At 41.4% G+C, this 17,771-nt stretch overlaps 1 protein-coding gene across 1 annotated transcript; it reads right to left on the minus strand.

Moving 5' to 3' along the window:
* Window positions 1-691: 691 nt before the first annotated feature.
* mpzl1l (myelin protein zero-like 1 like) lies at window positions 692-14,428 on the minus strand. Its single transcript, XM_034605594.1, has 6 exons — window positions 14,283-14,428; window positions 11,734-11,915; window positions 8,913-9,123; window positions 7,197-7,323; window positions 5,384-5,489; window positions 692-4,469 (listed from the first exon to the last, which is right to left on the minus strand). The coding sequence occupies exons 1-6, from the start codon at window positions 14,353-14,355 to the stop codon at window positions 4,374-4,376; spliced, it is 795 nt and encodes a 264-aa protein (XP_034461485.1). The 5' UTR covers window positions 14,356-14,428; the 3' UTR covers window positions 692-4,373.
* Window positions 14,429-17,771: the final 3,343 nt, after the last annotated feature.

A 17,771-nucleotide genomic window follows, 5' to 3' on the forward strand; every position in this document is an offset into this window, starting at 1 on the left:
TTCAGTCAGAAAGTTTACGTATGGAAATATGGAGTGTTTAACATATGGAGTGTTTAACATATGGAGTGTTTAACATATGGAGTGTTTAAATATGGAGTGTTTAAATATGAGTATTTAACTGCGACGCAGAGAACTTAGTCAACAGAAATAACAACTGACTACATTTTAAGACACAAGTGTAAAATGTAAAGTGTAAAATGGAAAATATTTAGTTACAAAAACATATTTCCACATTTGAAAAGCACAATGTGGCTCTGACTCGATGTTTGGTACCGACATTCATATTCGTACGCATCATTCTTGACCTTTAGCGCCACCTACAGTAAAAAGAAACGTTTTAACTTCTCACTAACTCCTCTCGACTTAACTGTGACCAAATATTAAGGCATCTGAAGTGTTTACAAACCCTTTGATACATAACGTGGGTCAAAAGTGACCCGACTCCCTTTTTATTTCCTATATCTTTGCAGTAAATTAATTATTTTATATAATATTATTTTCAGGTATTACTTACTACTTGTTTTTGATCATCACAAATCATTGTTTTTATTTTGAACATACACTCAGCTATGCATGAAATAACAGGAAATGAATACGGGTCATTTCTCACCCATGTTGTGCGTTAGGAGTTTGCACAGCTTGTGTATCAAAGGGTTAATTCGCAGTATTTGTCAGAAATTATAACTTACATGATTCTATTAATAAACACGATTAAAGCTTTGAGTTAACCTTTATAAATGATAAATAGGGGGACATAGCATGCTTGCTAATTTCTGCTCTAACTTAATTCATTAGCCCCAAAACAAATCACAGCACTTCCGTGAGTCTCAGCTATTATTGCTAACGTATCATGCCAACATGCTAAATGCTAGCATGATCCGTAAAGAAACAAAATTTTACAACTGATGCGAGTGACAGAGAATCTCTGCAGCAGCCGCAAAATCCTGATTACGCAAAACCTCCGAACTTCTCTCCCTGCAGCATACTTCACTAGTGGGTGTGGTTACAGGTGTGATATTTGTAACCACACCCAAACACACGCTCAAGTTTCACAAGTTTACACGATATCAAGTTAAGCGATATTCCGACTTAAGCCTTAGCCTCAGTCCTAACCCCGTAGTCCGATAAACCTGTTTAGCCAATATTAGCTTCTTTTGTTGCGTTACAGTTCCGAATGAATCGTTAATGTTGTTCCTGGATTTTGTTTTAACGTCACAGACAGCGGTACATTTGAGGTGGGTTTTTCCCCCCCGCTGAGCTGCTTATGATCACGGTTTAAAATGATGCGACTTAAACGTGGCATCAACGCTAGCATGTTAGCATCATCGCTGAAGAATATCAGGCCCCCGTTATTGCAGCACGATAGCGTTAGCACATGGTGAAAGAAAATCTACAAAATATCAAGTTTCTCTCTTCCTTTTTATCTACATATCAACTCGTGCACACAATATCTTATTATTTGTGCAGTAAATTGTTGTTTTTTTTGCATTGTGTTTATTGATTTTTATTGATGGTGGACAGATAAAGACATTTCTGTCATTGCTGAAGGAGAATAAAGCTCCGTTCTATCCACTGATTGTGTTTGAGCTTCACAGCAAACATGGCTACAGTCCTAGATCACTGTCACGATAGATATGTTCTATCATGCATCTTCTTTTATTACTCAAGCAATAGATCTTTTGGATTTAATGCAACACGTTAGTTTGGTGTGTTTTTCTCTACAAACAGTCGACTGAAGAAGGTTTTGATTCAAGTCATTTTGAGCCGACAGGTTCGACCCTCCCTGCAGGCGCTGTATACGTTGGAGCGTCCGCTGACACATAATTAAGACTTAGAAGAAAAAAGGGAAAATACATCAAGCATGCCACCAACTCTCTAGACCTCTACAGCAAACAACTTTCCTTCCCTGGAAAGACATCCACAGCCATACCACACTGGAATGAGTTACAGTAAACGGCACTATATCTTACACGAGCAGGAAATATATACAAGTACTGGTCAGCAAGGACGTGTTACTGCATTCGGAAATCACAAGCTGAAGCTGAAGGCATTTGGACTGGTCGCGACACAAAAACATATTTTTCATATGCAACCGAAACCGTTAAAACGAAAAGAGAAATAACAACATGGAAATTTTGGCTTTTAAACGCGTCAAGACAAAAAAAGGAAAATCTAATTTGGAATGCATTTTAAAGCTTAAAAGCATCTGAGGTGAACTTACCTAATATAACTGTCAGATATTTGGCCCATTAGTTTAAAATAATAATAAAAAAAAAGAGCTTAACATGACATGTAGATGAGGAAAGAAATACGCATATTCCCATAATAATGATTGTTCTGTTAGTAAGTTGCATGCAAACAGTGTATTTAGCATTTATTGAGTCCAACAAATAAGAGCTCCCATGTTTTCATAGGAGGAGACGTTTCACCTCAGTTGAACATTTCTTTTCATCGTGCATCTTTTGGAAATTGCTCAAGATTAAAAGATGATCTTTTATTCAAAAATTACACCTATAACCATGCAGATAATTCAGAAACTTGCCCATGTTTTTTTCCAAATTAAGACAAACAGAAAGTTGTTTAAAGCAGAAACGTGTTCAACTGAAGTGAAAATCAAAAAGGAGGCAGTGTTTTTTGTTTTTTTAATTAAAAAAGGTACCTTAACAACATGCCGGAAGTTTACAGGAGAACCGAAGCATTCACAGCAACACGACGCCGGGCGGCTTCTTCTGCTGCTGCGTCACAACTACACTTGACGAGTACCAAACTTAGCTGGTAGATGTTATTAGAGCTGCATGCAAGGTTACTGAAGGCAATGGAAAATCGAACTGAGATGAAGTGAGCTGTGGTTTCAGTTCACTGTTGCACCAGCTTGAAGACGAGAAGAGACATTTTCTTTCTCACTAATGTGATGGTCACTGAAGAGGTTGTTTCATATGAGGTGTTTTACATGTAGACTGATTATCTGTCGGCTGATTCAAATAACTTAACGAGTCTTTCAAAGACATTTGCTGATATGAAAGGTTCTTATCTTACAGAATAAACAATACAGGAAAGAATACAGTTTATAATTAAACTGGAAAATATCCTCTTTGTCATGAGGGTTTGATAATCGTTGCCAGTATTTACGTTTTTCCTAATTTACAAAATCAATATCGGCCTGGCTCTAAATAAAACTGAATTTAGTCCCAAACTGACTTTTTGTTTTAAATAAAAATGGACTATATTCCTCAAAAGATTTGTTTTCTCACATCGAATGAGACCCGTCTTTACTGTTGATGATGTTTTTGCAGTTTATGACCACAGCCGCGTGTCGTACCGGCCTCAGCCAACTGGTGAATGATGAAGTGGTGTTGGTCAGATGGGCGCTGCGTCCTGAAGCTACTTCACATGTGACAGGATTCATTGTTTGTAGTGGTTTTCTCTCCCATTTCATTTAAATGCAGCCCTGAAATAAAATGTCAGTTTCTGCCAAAATAATTTAACAACCATTGATTTAGTAAAGAAATACTAACAGTCCGGGAAACGATTATTTTTTTACTTAAATTTGAACAAGCAAACACTTGATCCCCTTTGGAACTGTGTGATATCCCCCGAAGAAACAACATTTGTCTTAAACTTGAACAATGTCAGAGTCAAAGGAAGGTTTTTGGGCCGTAGACAATAAATAAAACGTCCTGCAGCTGAAAGCGTTTTGCATGGAAGTAAATTTCCAGCAGCCCAGAGTGTGACTGATGGACAGTTATGCAAAAACACCTACAAGAAGCTATTTCTGTAAAACAGGCCGTGTGAGCTTCTGAAGCTGAGGGGGGAGTTTTACACCGGTTGATATTCTAGTTCACTAAATGATACGTTCTAAAAAAGGATAAATTATGCACAAATATATTTTTAAAAAACGTTGATATTCTCTTTTTGGATGTGCTCGTTCGGTCACGTGACTGTAGCCGTGACACGTAAAGGCTCAAACTCGTGTTCGGCTGGTGCAACAGTTTGCAGAACCTTCTGACTTTAACAACATATCTAGACACACGTGTGGAATCATATTTGGATTTTCACTTTGATCCCTGTGTTTGGAGAGCGACCTCCAGGCTGATGTGATGGAGTGATGGAGTGATGTAGTGTTGTGGTGTCCACGAGGACGCTTCTTTGCCGTTCATGTCTTTACGATAAAGCACATGGAGACATTATGTTATCACGTAGCGGCGTCATGCGTTCGGAGGATGAGAGATACAAATAAAAGAAACTGCACCGGTTATGTCCCTGTTGAAATAATCCCACCCTTCCCAAGAGCAGCTGATAGAGAGGTCTGATACTTTACTGTGATTTTCATCTGTTTTTTTCATTTTTTTCATATTCTGGTCCCCTGTTCCTCTTCAGTTTTTACGAATGTCAGCATAGACGACTGGCTCCATCTTATGGAACGAGTTTTTGCTGTTCGAGTGATCCAGCTGGGCGTATATCACCGGGCCCTGGAACACAGCGAGAGCAGAGAGGAGGAGAAAGAAAGTCAGCGACAGTCACAAGTAAATGGAGATGAATCAGAACAAGGCGCAACAGACAGAAGAGCCTTTAAACTGCATATGGAAAAGACATTTAGCTTTTACTCTGGTAAATTATATATATCTGAAGCCCATAATTAAGAATGTGCTCGTTATAACAGTAGAACTTTTATGAAAGCTTTATTTTTTTTAATGGAGACACAGTTTGACTCTAAAATGCAGCAACAAAAAAACCCTTCTCATGTTCACAGGTGATTGTTTGAAGTGAAGTTAAACCGTACGTTAAGTATATCAATTGATTAGTTGATCTTCAGAACATTAATACTTGACTATTTTGATGATTGGTTGTACCTCTTCTTTGTAAAGCTGCCATTACTCCACATGTACATATTTTTCACTGAATCCAGAGAAGAAGAAGAATCTGTATTGAGGAGAGCTGATGCTGTTTTAAGGCAAAGTTTTGAATATTGATATAATCTATGTTTTACTGTTTACAGCATTCTGTAAGAACTGTATTAATAAATACTTCATATGTTTTACAATTTTTTTATTTAAAATGTTTGTTTTTCTGTTTTGTTTCCCTCCTGGTTCATTTATATCATTGTACTGTTTTTGACTCATTTTATTTTTACCATTTCATGCAGCTTCTTCTGTTCCGATGAAGCACCTTGTAATACTTCTTTAGAAATGTGCAAGATATGAACTTAATGACATAATTAAAGGTGTTTATGATTTATCTAAACCAAATACTGTCCTCGTATCAGTGGATATCATAGAAGGAGTAAGTTTCAGGTGTGTTTGGATCAACATCAGAGCTTCATAACTACAACAGATCCCCAGTAAGAAGGAGGCAGCCGGTGGATTTCTCGGTCCCCTGCTCCTACCTGTAGTGGACCCAGGGGAATGGTACTCTTGGAGCCCTCCAGGCCCGACTCCACCTTCTTTCGTGGCTGCGGAGTCTGAGAGCTCATGCTTTCCAAGGACGTACATCTAGTTTAGGTTTACGATTTGCCGTCATTGGTGCACAGTCAACACGAGTAATGGGACACAAGACAGAAATAAAAAAAAAAGTAAAAAACAATGAGAGATGAGCACATGAGATACAGGATGCAAACAGAGAGTGCATGGCAGCTCCCAGGACTTTGACAGAGATAATGAAAGCAGCGACAGACACTAGAGGAGCACAGATGAGTTCAGGTGACTGATGCTGATGCACATCTCAAATTATAAAAATGTAGCTGGTGTAAATTCTCAAATGGAGGCAAAGGGAAGCAGGTTTAGATCTGCAGGAGAAAGTGAGTAAACTCTTTGGATTTGTCTGTATTTATTTATCTATATTTAATTAAAAATATGAGGAAACACAAACTAAATATCTAATTAGTGAATCCTTTCTGTCCACACTGACAATCGCAGACAATGGACGACATGACAGCTCCCAAAAGTCAACTTAAAAGTCTGAAAACATCACACTGATGTTTGTTTAAGGGTTAATGTTTCTATGTAATGTGCTGAATACTTTACTCAAACATTCACAGAGTGGGTCGCGTGAACCCCTCAGGCCAGAGTTCAGTCAATGAAATTACACCTCACAGAAGGTATATGATTGAGAAAACTTAAGATTGAGAATCATTGCTATGCGGGGGGGGGGGGGGGGGGGGGGGGGGGGGGGGGGGTTAAAAAGTGATCTCAAAGAGTTTAGACATTCATTAGTCCACAGTTGTAACTGTATTAAGAAAAGTGCGAGACAAATAAAGCTTATTAAGCCATGATGTGAGAGCAGTGCTACGGTTCATGCATCAGACCGTCCACTCAAATGATCCAGCCCATAAATTTATCAGATGTATTGAAACCAGCTCATCAGTGCACCTCTAGCAGAGACACATTACAATTCTATGTACAGCAGCAGAAAGGGTCCAACACAACCTCAGCTGCATGAGCCCAAAAAGGACCTGAGGCAATTTGCGTTCTGTCATTTCAAGGTTGAGTGAAAACTCCTCAGGAAAAAAAACCTCGACACACGTTTCTGTTGACAGAACCGGTTTCATCCGGACAAAGAAAACACCGGTGAGGGTTAGTTTGACACAGCGGTGAAATATGGTGAGCGGTGATTAGACGACATGCTGGTGAGACAGGTTAGTCGAGTTAACACACTGCAATGGAGGAAAGTGACTGGCACCAGAGCAAACAGCGACCCCTAGTGGCGGCTGCGTCTTCAGCCCGCAGGCTCAAACCATCCAACGGCCAATCAGGAGCCGGCTTCCCCCTTCGATAGCATTTATCGTGTTTATGGGTCAATGTGTGATCACCGAGGACGAACAGGGAGGCGTGGTCAAACTATTCTAAGCATACACAGCGAAAACAAAAGCACGTTTTTTTTTTGTCTTTAACAAAGAATGTTAAGAATTAGTAAAAAACGTCAGCTCATCCAAACGGCCCAGAATGCACAGCGTTTAGTCTAAACACGGGAGAGTGAACCCTGCACCCATGCACAAAGAGTTAGAGGAGTGTTACGGTTTAATGATTAAATCTCTGAGGGCAGAACGTTAAAAAGTAAAAGATACAAGAAACCTGTGCAGTCATCAGATGAATGTGTGGAAACTACCTTACTTTTCAAACACAGCGAGTTTCTCGTTGTGTTAACTCGCTCCAGAGGCGGATATTGTCAGCGATGAAATAAACTGGTAAGACGACACTCACCCGTAATCGTGGCGGTTGTGAAGCACCCTCATGGCGATGCAGGCACCCACAGTGATGAGGACGAGCAGAACTAAAACTCCACCCACGATTGCAATTATCATGTGGGTGTTGTTCTGAGTGAAAGACTCTGGACACACAAAGAAAACAGAGAGGGGATCTCAGATTTATACAAATACTGTATAAATAAGCAATAACGTCAACAAAAAAAACTTAAGTTTAAAGGTCAAGTATGATGCATCCTCCTCCTCCTCCTCCTCCTCCTCCTCCTCCTCCTCCTCCTAATTATAACCCTCAGCTGGGAGTGTCACGGATACCTGGGCGACCGCCAGTAAACAAAAGGTCTGTGCGTTTTGCAAAAATACCGAGAGCGTTCTTTGTGAGAGGAGAAAAGAAAAGTCGTAGTCAAACATCTTTCCATGAGAAGACATAATGTGTTTTCATGTTGGTGCTGTGCGGCTTTTCAGATGATCACAAATGGTTAACGAAAAAACAAAGTCCCACCTGCAGGGGGGGAAGCTGCAACTGGGGAGATAACAAGCCATCACACGCAGTCGTGGGCTTCGTGTAAATGAAAACACACGACAGGAATGTTCCTGTGCGACGGCTCGGGGTTGGCACACCTTTTATAATGTTTGTATAAAGCAGATCTCACAGTGCGAGGACACTGCCCGGCGGAGCGAGGGGCCGACATGTTCAACTTGTCATCGACAGAACAAGCGAGGATTAACTGTTAATAACCAGAAACCCTGAGACGCACGTGGCAACTATGAAGTTATCAACATTTAGCAGCTGTTCTGCAGGTTTCAACAAGGTCGACTTAAAACTTAAACGATCTCAATGAATTAAATTTGACACCTACATCATGTACGACAGGTATGAAGGATTGTTCTGGCTCGTGCCGATATCGGAGAAAGAACACGCATGCTGCCCAAATACTTCTGTTAAAGATAAAGCACCGGGGAGGCAGCGCAATTATTATAATAGCGTGATTAAGACATACCTAAATCTATTTAAAACCTGGAAGGCAGAATTTTAACAAAACACATTTTTTAGACTGTTAAAGGCAGAAACCCTGATTTAGGCTCAACTAAAGATGAAGACAATATTATTTAGGTTTTACATGTAAATGCTTTTTAATGCTCTTTAAATTCATTTTGGGGGGGGGATTGAATTCAATGTTTTTAAGACAGTTCAAAACCCCAATCGGCTGCTTTTTCTCTACATCACTTTCTTTCACATTTAACATTTAGACAAGCCGTGGTTTAATCCAGGTTTTCATTAATCTGAAGTGGTGCCACTCACCCACTGGGTCTCAAATGGAGCCTATTTCAGTCAATGACATTTGATTACTATTAATAAATTGGGGGTAAAAGCCAAATTGACAGGAAAACAGTCGCCTCTTTGCCTCTGAACAGATTCAGCACAACGAGGCTTCAGATGTCTCTACAAAGCGTTTTCTCCAACGGTCCAATCAGCACGTGTGTTTGCTGTGTGTGCGCAGGGAGTCAGTGGGTGGATGAGTCTTGTCGAGGCCACAATCCTCTTTACACAGCACCGAGAAGCAGGTGCATTCAAAACGCATCTCGGTATCTGCCGGGGCTTTTAAACACAAACCCTCCAATTGGCTTTCATCATAGAAAATGTATTTATTTAACAATAAAAGAAACATTTCAGTGAATCGATGAAAACAAGAAAAACAAAATCGGATTCATTTACCTTTCAGAACGACCCTGAGCTCCGTTCGAGCCGGTGTTCCCATTATGTCTGGCGGGTTCTTCACGTCACAGAAGAAGGTGCCGTTGTCACTGAACAGAGCCGGACTCAGCTGTATAGAAACGTCCCTTTTGTTCATGTCCCCGATAAACTGCAGTCGGTCTTTGAACTCGGGCGCTCCCGGGAACCCTTTCCCGTGCGAAAAGTAGAAAATCTGCAAAAGAAGGAGGATCCTCGGGGTTAAACTGCGTCAACCAGGAAACACATGCAGAGGCTTTAAATGCAGACATGCACTGAACTGTGGATATTTTTCCACACACACACACACACACACACACACACACACACACACACACACACACACACACACACACACACACACACACACACACACACACACACACACACACACACACACACACACACACACACACACACAGTAACCTCCTTGCAGATGTAATCAACATGTCACACATTCTGACTCATTAGCTATACAACTAATCACATTAGCAGTGGCTCAATTTCATTTGAACTGCGACACACACACACAACACCAGGATCCTGAGTCTAAAGCAGCGACTGTGTTAGATCTTCAATATTCATCATTTACACTTTGTGCTTTTCCTGCTGTGACATGTCAAAACTATGCTGCATGAAACAATGGTGAAGGTAAACAATATGAGTAACGCTGATATCATCTAACTGGTTATAAAGAATCAGAGCACGGGGGAACATCTGTGCACAGGTGTTTCTCCTCATTCCTAAATCTCCACACACACACACACACACACACACACACACACACACACACACACACACACACACACACACACACACACACACACACACACACACACACACACACACACACACACACACACACACACACACACACGCACACGCACACACACGCACACACACACACACAGTTCAAAATGGAGTCAAGGAAATCCAGATAGAAAGATATAAGTGTGCCGTATCTTCCCACAATTTTTATTTGCCACTGATTAAAATCTGATTAACAGCCAATTTTCTGAAAAAAATAAAGTCAATGAGAGAATTTCTCTCTTCTTCTTCTTCTTCTTCTTCTACCTGGTTTGGCGCAGCGCTGCTCTACACAGCGTTTACACTCACACCTACTGACGCCCAGTGAGTGAGCTGAGGACACGGCGGCTAAAAATAAAAAACATTCGATTGAAGTGTCCTCAACACCAACGGGGCTCAGGTCCATGTGAACACGGAGACAGGAGCCAGAGATTTTGAAAGCCTTGTTGGTTGAAGTTGGCTGCGGAGGAAGTGACTTCTGTAGAAACCATCTGTCTCTCACAGCCTGAAGATTACTTATCACTTTCACCTCACAGGTAGATTGCTAAGAGCGAAACTCCGCCATGTATATTCCCATAATCTTACACAGATACCACGAGTCAATATTTTCTGCTCCTACCGGTTTTCGTTGAGCTTGACGGACACTGTGTCCACAATACGCCATTTTTTATATAGATTTAAAAAGGACAATTTGCTGTAGACAACTGACACCACTGCAGCAAACCACAGAAATGAAGACAGGGGAGTCATATACCTAAAAGTGTCAGTGGTCAGTTGTTGTCCACAGCAGTGAACCATGTGACCGACCCTTAAACAGGAAGGTGAAGGATATAAAATGCAGATTTTTAAATGCCACTTTTGGTGTGAAAGTTATTTGCAACAACACTGGCATGATTTCCTGGGTATGTTCTTTTCCCAGTGAGACACGAGAGCAGCATAAAACAGTTAAAGCTCTTTTTCTGCGTCAGCTGTTCGGTTGGCAAACAACAACATCGAGTATCGCAGCCAACATCTGGACAGAAGTGAGACAGCTGTTGAAATAACAAGCTGGCGTTTTTTAACATTTTACAAACCGTGGAGGCCACATGGAAAAGTTTTTTGGGGTGTGAAAATCTGGATGGACGACTGAAACTAAATGTTACCGGCTAATTGTGGACGCGCTCCATGTGTCGATTGTGTGCGTGTGTGTGTGTGAGCTCTTACGTGACTATTCTGCTAATTAAAAAACCCTACATCTATGTCATTATATTTGCAGGAGATCACAGAGACAGGTGGGCCCCCCCGACCAGGTGCTGTGAACGATCCGCTCTTTTCCCCGAACCAGAAACTTCCAGAACCTTACAACTGAATATTTACATGTGGCTCCAAGTGTAACAGTGAAAGAAATCTTTAAATGTTTGACCCTTTCAATTTGAGGACCTCTAGCTGTTAATATTGTGAATGTAGAGGCACTGAATCAGCTCAGATTAGTGTACACCAATAAAAGCACAATGGGTTATTATTCATTTTCACTGAATTGGCACTTGCCAGTTGATCTTAATTGTCTGAACCAGCTTGATAATTCATTTTGCCAGAAACAAATCAATGTGCCTGCTGTGAGTGGGCGACACGGATAATAACATTGTGTGGAAACTCCGCAGCTTTCCACTTGAAAGCCTGTGTTTACTCAGAGCGTTGTGTTCTCAGTCCGCTGCAAGAATGAGAAAGGAAAACTAAAAACACACATGACTACGCTCAAGCTGAAGAGAAACCAAACATGACAAATTCAGCAAAATACAGAGCGACAGCAGAAGCAGGATCATGCGCACAAACACACACATAAAAACAAGCAGATTGTTGAAATCTTGAATCTTTGAATCGATGTCATCACAAGGAGAATAAAGCCTGAGGAACAGCGGAGGCTTTTCTCCGTGTGTCAGTGCAGATACAACAATCACAGGAAAACATCCTGGAGCTGTGGGAACTCTTGTCAGAGCGGATACGGCCGGCGAGGACTTACCACGTACGGTGCTTTGGAGAACTTATTATCGGGCTGACTTGACTGAAAATTCCAGGTCACCGAGGTGCCGCTGCTGACCACTTGACTGGACTTGAAGGTGCAGCGAAGAACCCCCGTGGTGCCGTTCTGCATCATCACCTCAGCGTCGGCGTATATGTCGATTGCAGACGTGGGTTTCGTGACTGGAATTAAAAAACAATTTCCAAGGTTTAAGTGACAAGTTTGAATGCGGCAAAGGGAAAAACAGAATAACAGAATTCACTTCTGCATTAACCCAGAATGAGCTGTGTTGGCGGGGGTGCGCCGTTAAGAGGCTGCTCTTAAACCATGTAACACGATACAGTAAATCCAGTTTGAGAGACAGGTAAACGTTTAAATCTCACCAAACACCAAAACACTGCACAACAGTTTGCAATAGAGCTGAAATGAAACCAGAACTTAAGTGAAACCAGAGCTTGTGAGTTTTGTTGCGGATGAAAAACAAACTCTAACCAACTCTGAGCCTCTTTCAACTGTACGACAAGCAGCTCGTTTCATGTGTTTGGATAAGGACAGTCGATTTTTTTGTTCAAAAAGGATGTAATATTGTTTTATATTGTAGTATTTCTGTTTATTTTTATCAATAAAAATCCAATAGATATCGCAACCAGACAGAAAAGGTGTGTCCACGAATGAGTCGGGGGTCATGATCATCTCAGACATGTCTGCTCGGTGCTTTCTAAGTAATTATTTAATCTAGTTAAAATCTGAAAGGTTTCGATTTGTAACATCCAATCCGATAAGAGGAAGCTGCTGTTAGATTATGGACAGAAACCATCTGGAGAACGATTAAATAAATGATGAACGAGAGGTTGTGATAAATTACAGAAGCTGGTGAAACAGAGGTCAATACTGATGTTTAGTGACTTTGGTTCTTTACACTAACAAGACGGATTTTTAAAAACATTTTGGTTGAGTACAGGATCAACTACAAGTATTAGTGTTTTTAAATAACGTTATTTTTACACTGAGAAGTTACATTTTCAGTAAATGTGGGTCCCAAAAATAAAAAAGAGGACATTTGGTGGTTCCTTGTGCTTCATTTGTGATGAACTTGCAATTATATTAAAAACCAAGTAGCAGTTATACACGGTGTGAGCGTTCAAACCTCACACTGTACATCTGTCACTCAAATCACTGATATAATCACAGCAGATGATCCTTGATCGCAGGCTGAAGGACGTGGATACATTTGGGACGTTCGGCGGTTCCTCTCTCACATCCCTTAAAAAACAAACCTTAACCTCGTGATCTGTTCTCATGTCAAACCGTCGTCTAACGGAGATTTAAACTCCAGCATAGAGCGATGAATGTGACAGAAGCCAGACCGTGAAATCAATGTGACAGCATGGAACTGAAGGAAGCGCCTGTCAGATGAGAGTCTGTGATTCAAAACAGAAGAACCACCACTTCCCTAAACTGCAGGACATTACTAAGCATTATTCAAAAAAAATGGCAACAACAACAAAAAAAGTATGTATTATTCAGCAGGAAGGTGTGTTTCATAAAGAAACCTGTGCTGGTGCTGGTTTTTAAAGTCCAGCTCCCTCACATATGACAAGACAAACCAGTACAGAAGTCTTACTGGGATTCAGGGGTGAAAACATGACTGTTGTGTAAGGACAGACATTAGCACGAACAGTGACGTGAATCTAAATATTTAAGCACAATAACCACACGCATGCTACGTGTACGATCTTTGTCCGGTGGGGGGGGGGGGGGCGAGGAAGTGAGATGTTATGGTTTTGCCTCTGGACGCTAAGCTAACGAGGGAGCTGATGCGTTGGCACCGTCTTCATCGGAGCCTCCTGTGTGTTAATGAAACCTCCCCGCGATACGGACTCATTGTCCCGCTGGACACGGAGACATGGAGTAACAAAGCTGCTCCGCCGGACTCACAACCAAAAAAAAACGAAACCCTCATTGGGAAACCGTGCACTTTAACGTCCGTTCGCTTGTTGTGGAAAAGCAGCTGCGGCGTAGCGGACATTTTTAAACATTTACTACACCGGTGGGACACCGTCTTCAAATCGGCGTCGGTCCCACACACCTAGGGGTTCGTGTTGCGGCTCAAATGTAACGTCAATCAGCGGGTGAGGCGGTACGCTCAACGCGGCGGGTCCCACCGAGGACTCCGGGGGAAGGACGCCAACAAGGGCGGCAGCCACCGAATCTGCACCAAACCCTGTTGTGATTTTAGCCAATTTAACAACTTCTCCTCGCATTGCACGTAACGTGTTGTGTCGCGGTGTGAGCGGAGAGGGGGGGAGACAAAGGCCCCCGGGGGGGGGGAACGGGCGACGGGGTTTGGTTCTAATCCGAGGGGCCCAACAAAGGGAGATTAATGAGCAGATCCCCCGGCAGATGTTCGGCTGTTGTTAGGTGTCTCCCAACATCGGATGCTAGAGAACAGCGCTAGCTAGCTCCGCTGATACTCCACCTGAACGAACGAGCTCGAGGTTACACATTTCCGAGCCGAGTTCGAACCCGGCGCGGGCTGCGACACTCACCTAGTACAACACACAGCGTAAATCCAGTCAGTAAAACACGCGTGCAGACGGAATGTGTCCATTTTGGCTCCATTATGTTGTTGTAAACAGGAGAAACTGCTCCGCTGCTTTTTTCCTCCCTCCGAGTCCTTTCTTCTTCTTCGGCGGCGTCACGGCTCTGGGGGAAGCTGCAGCTGCTGCCCCCTGCAGGATCACAGGCGCAGTGACGGGCTGCAGACCACAGCCTTAGAATAAAGTGACTGTTAAACATTTCATTCTGCTAAAGTTACACAAAACTTATTAATAGTGCTACAACAGACTGTATTTTAGAATATAGGACAACATGGGGAATGTCCCTTGTACGTTTGAGGGTCAAAATAAGGGATGGTTCATCAAAAAAATTTAAATATTCCCTCCTTGTCTACTCACCACTATGGAGGGGTGGGTGAAGTGTTTGAGTCCCACAGAAATACTTCTGGAGTTTCAGGGGTAAACAGCGTTGCAGCCAAATCCATTACAATTGAAGTAAATGGTGACCACAAGAAAAACATAAAAATGCTTAATAATAATCCTTGACTTTCAAATTCGACTTGAAACGGCGTCATCTACGCCATGTTTTTAGCATTATTTATTCGGAATAATCGCACTGTCGGTGTTCGGGCCCTAATAATCCTAGCGGTAATGTTTTCACTAATCATCTAAATTGTACGAATTGTAGCTTTCTTTACACCAGAATGGGACCTTACTTTATTTAAATACTTTATATTTACATCAGGAGCAGATCCTCTCTACGGAGGCCACCATGTTTTTTGACAGTAGCCCAAACTGGACAAAACTAAACCTTGAGTTTTTATGACCAACTGAAGATTCCACATGTTCTCTTTCATGTTTGGAAGGGGAGGGTGAGGTGAGGGGTGTACACCTGCAATATGCAACTTCACCACTAGATGTCATTAAATTCTACACACTGAACCTTTAAATAATGATCCTAAAGTATGTGAAACAAGTTGTAACAAAGATCAAATTGTGCATGCGAGTCAGTGAACAAACATACTAATTTAAGATAAGTATTAAAAACAACCTTTTTGTCTGTTGAATTTTTAATATTTTAATTTACTGGAAACAAGACTTCTTTAATTCATTTATTGTCAATGGGTATGATGCAAGAAGTGACGGTATATTACAGCTTTAGATATATTCTGAGTGTACTTTTATGTATACACTATAAAGACTATAGTGAAACAGTTGTATTCTCAGTAAACATCGGTTACAAAAATGTCCAAAAAAAGCACATCTTCCACACGTCGTCCTTGTCAGACACAAACAAACCTGGGCTTCAAATGTGCTTTATTTGTTTTGAATTTGTATTTATGCTAAAAACCAAGTAGCGGTGGTACAGTGTGAGCGTTCAGACCTCACACTGTACGTCTCCGACCACAAACTCAAACGTTTTCACATCTCTAATCATTTTTCAGGGAATCGAGGATACAGTCTGCAGATGTCCAGCGATGTTAGATCAGAAATTAATCGATAAAAATCTACTTTTAATCATGACCACAGTGAATTAGTAAATGTGTGGTAAGACTCTCCGGATTAGGAACCGTCACATTAATGCCATATGGGCCACGAAAGAAAAACGTTTTTGTCACGGACATTAAATTAAAAGAGACATCAAATGTCACAAATAAAATTAAAACACACCAAGCCAATGCAATAAGGCCATCGGAGAAAAATAAATGTGCAGACTTCACACGGTTAAAATTTATACTCTGTAGGTTCAGTTCACCAGTTTTCATGACGAGGCTGAACTCGTCCCATCAGCCCACAACCACACAAGCCGAAAACATACAGGGTTCTCTCAGTGCAAGTCAGGCTCGCTCGCCCACACATCCACACATCTCATAACACATTGCATGAATCTATCATAAATATCAACTCCAGATATCTACAGTATTGACATATGCAACAGAGGGAAATGTAATACATGCAAGTAAACAAACAAAAAACAAAAAACAAAAAAATACAGAGATCATGTCCTTGAACCAAACAACGCAGATGTTTGCAAAATTCATTCAGCCTCATATTTTTCTTTTTTCTTTCCATAAATCCGTGTTTTGCCGCCTGGTGTGTCAGAATGAGAGCCGGGCACTGAGTCACCATCTTTATCCAAAGCAACCCGTGACTGCCGGCTCCTGGGGAATGGCTCACTTACATGGAAGTTTGGAAAGAATTAATTCCCAACAATCATGTTTGTTCTCCGAATGCACACAAGGAAAGTACAGAGTTTCACAACAGTTGGAGGGGAAACATCTCCAGAGTTGTTTTTCCTCTCAGTAGTCTGATTTTCTTAATCGATTAGAACTCAACATGTTTTTTCTGAGCTCGTTTTGACAGAAAAGCCCGGAGACTGAAATGTGGCAGCTGATAATGAACCATTTTAACACGAAGCCACATCCTCCCGACTCGTATCAATATTCAAACATTTATTTATTCTATTTGAAAAAGGGTTTTTGAGGGAATGTGCAGCTCAGTTTTACACCTCAAAAGGTCCCAGTGCAGCTGCTTAATGAAAACCACCTGTGTGTTCCGGCCTTGCCGAGCTTTAGATGCTACAATTACTCAAACTGCTTGAATTGAACACGGGTTATGAAAGAAGGAGCTGCACGGGTGTCAGTTTTAAATCAGGTTTCTAAACAAAGTCCTGGTCATCAAACAGATTTTTCAAACTTCCTGTTAATCTGTGTCAGTTGAGTACAATTTTTTGTAACTTTTCCGAAAAGCAGCAAGTCGCACACTTCCACCACTTTCACGCAGCGGTTGGCTACGGCGGTGAAAGTTGAGATAGTGGATACGATTTGAACTCCGGTCTATTCTCCTTGTAGTTTATCAGGTTGAGACAACAGTACGTCCATGTGACAAGACAACAGGAAAACGTCCGGAACATTCACAGCGAGCGAGTGGACGTGTTGATGTTTCCAAACTGGAAGAATACAAATATCTCAGGATGAAAAAGGAGCATCAAACACGTAGAAGACGTGAATTTGGAAAGACGAGGACAATTCAAGGTTTATTTTTGGGGATAATGGCCGAAGCCACTGTTCATGTTCTGTAAACAATGTTCCTGACATTTTCCTGTTGTTGTCTGAGCCGCACAATCTCCTGCTGCCTTCTTCATATGTGAAAGACAAAGTTCATGTCCAAAAACATCAATAGAGATCTTGTACATATGAAACGTCAGTCTCTAAACCCTCCCCCCCCCCCCCATCCCGAAGTGTCCTTGAGCGACACAGAAACGCCTCGTGTCAGCTCAGCGTTGTTACAGCGTGATCTTCCATATTTCTTTCATTTGAATTTCATGATTAAACTTAGAACAAACTCAGTTTAAAAAAAAAAAAAATCTATGAATAATTTAATCATCATAATTAAGTGTGTATTAAAATCTGTTTCTTTCATTAAACATTTGAATGTTGACACCTGATTCTTCTGATCTCTTCATTTAACCAACTGGGT

Source organism: Hippoglossus hippoglossus, chromosome 14, assembly GCF_009819705.1.
Source record: "Hippoglossus hippoglossus isolate fHipHip1 chromosome 14, fHipHip1.pri, whole genome shotgun sequence".
In the NCBI taxonomy this organism is placed as follows: Eukaryota; Metazoa; Chordata; class Actinopteri; order Pleuronectiformes; family Pleuronectidae; genus Hippoglossus; species Hippoglossus hippoglossus.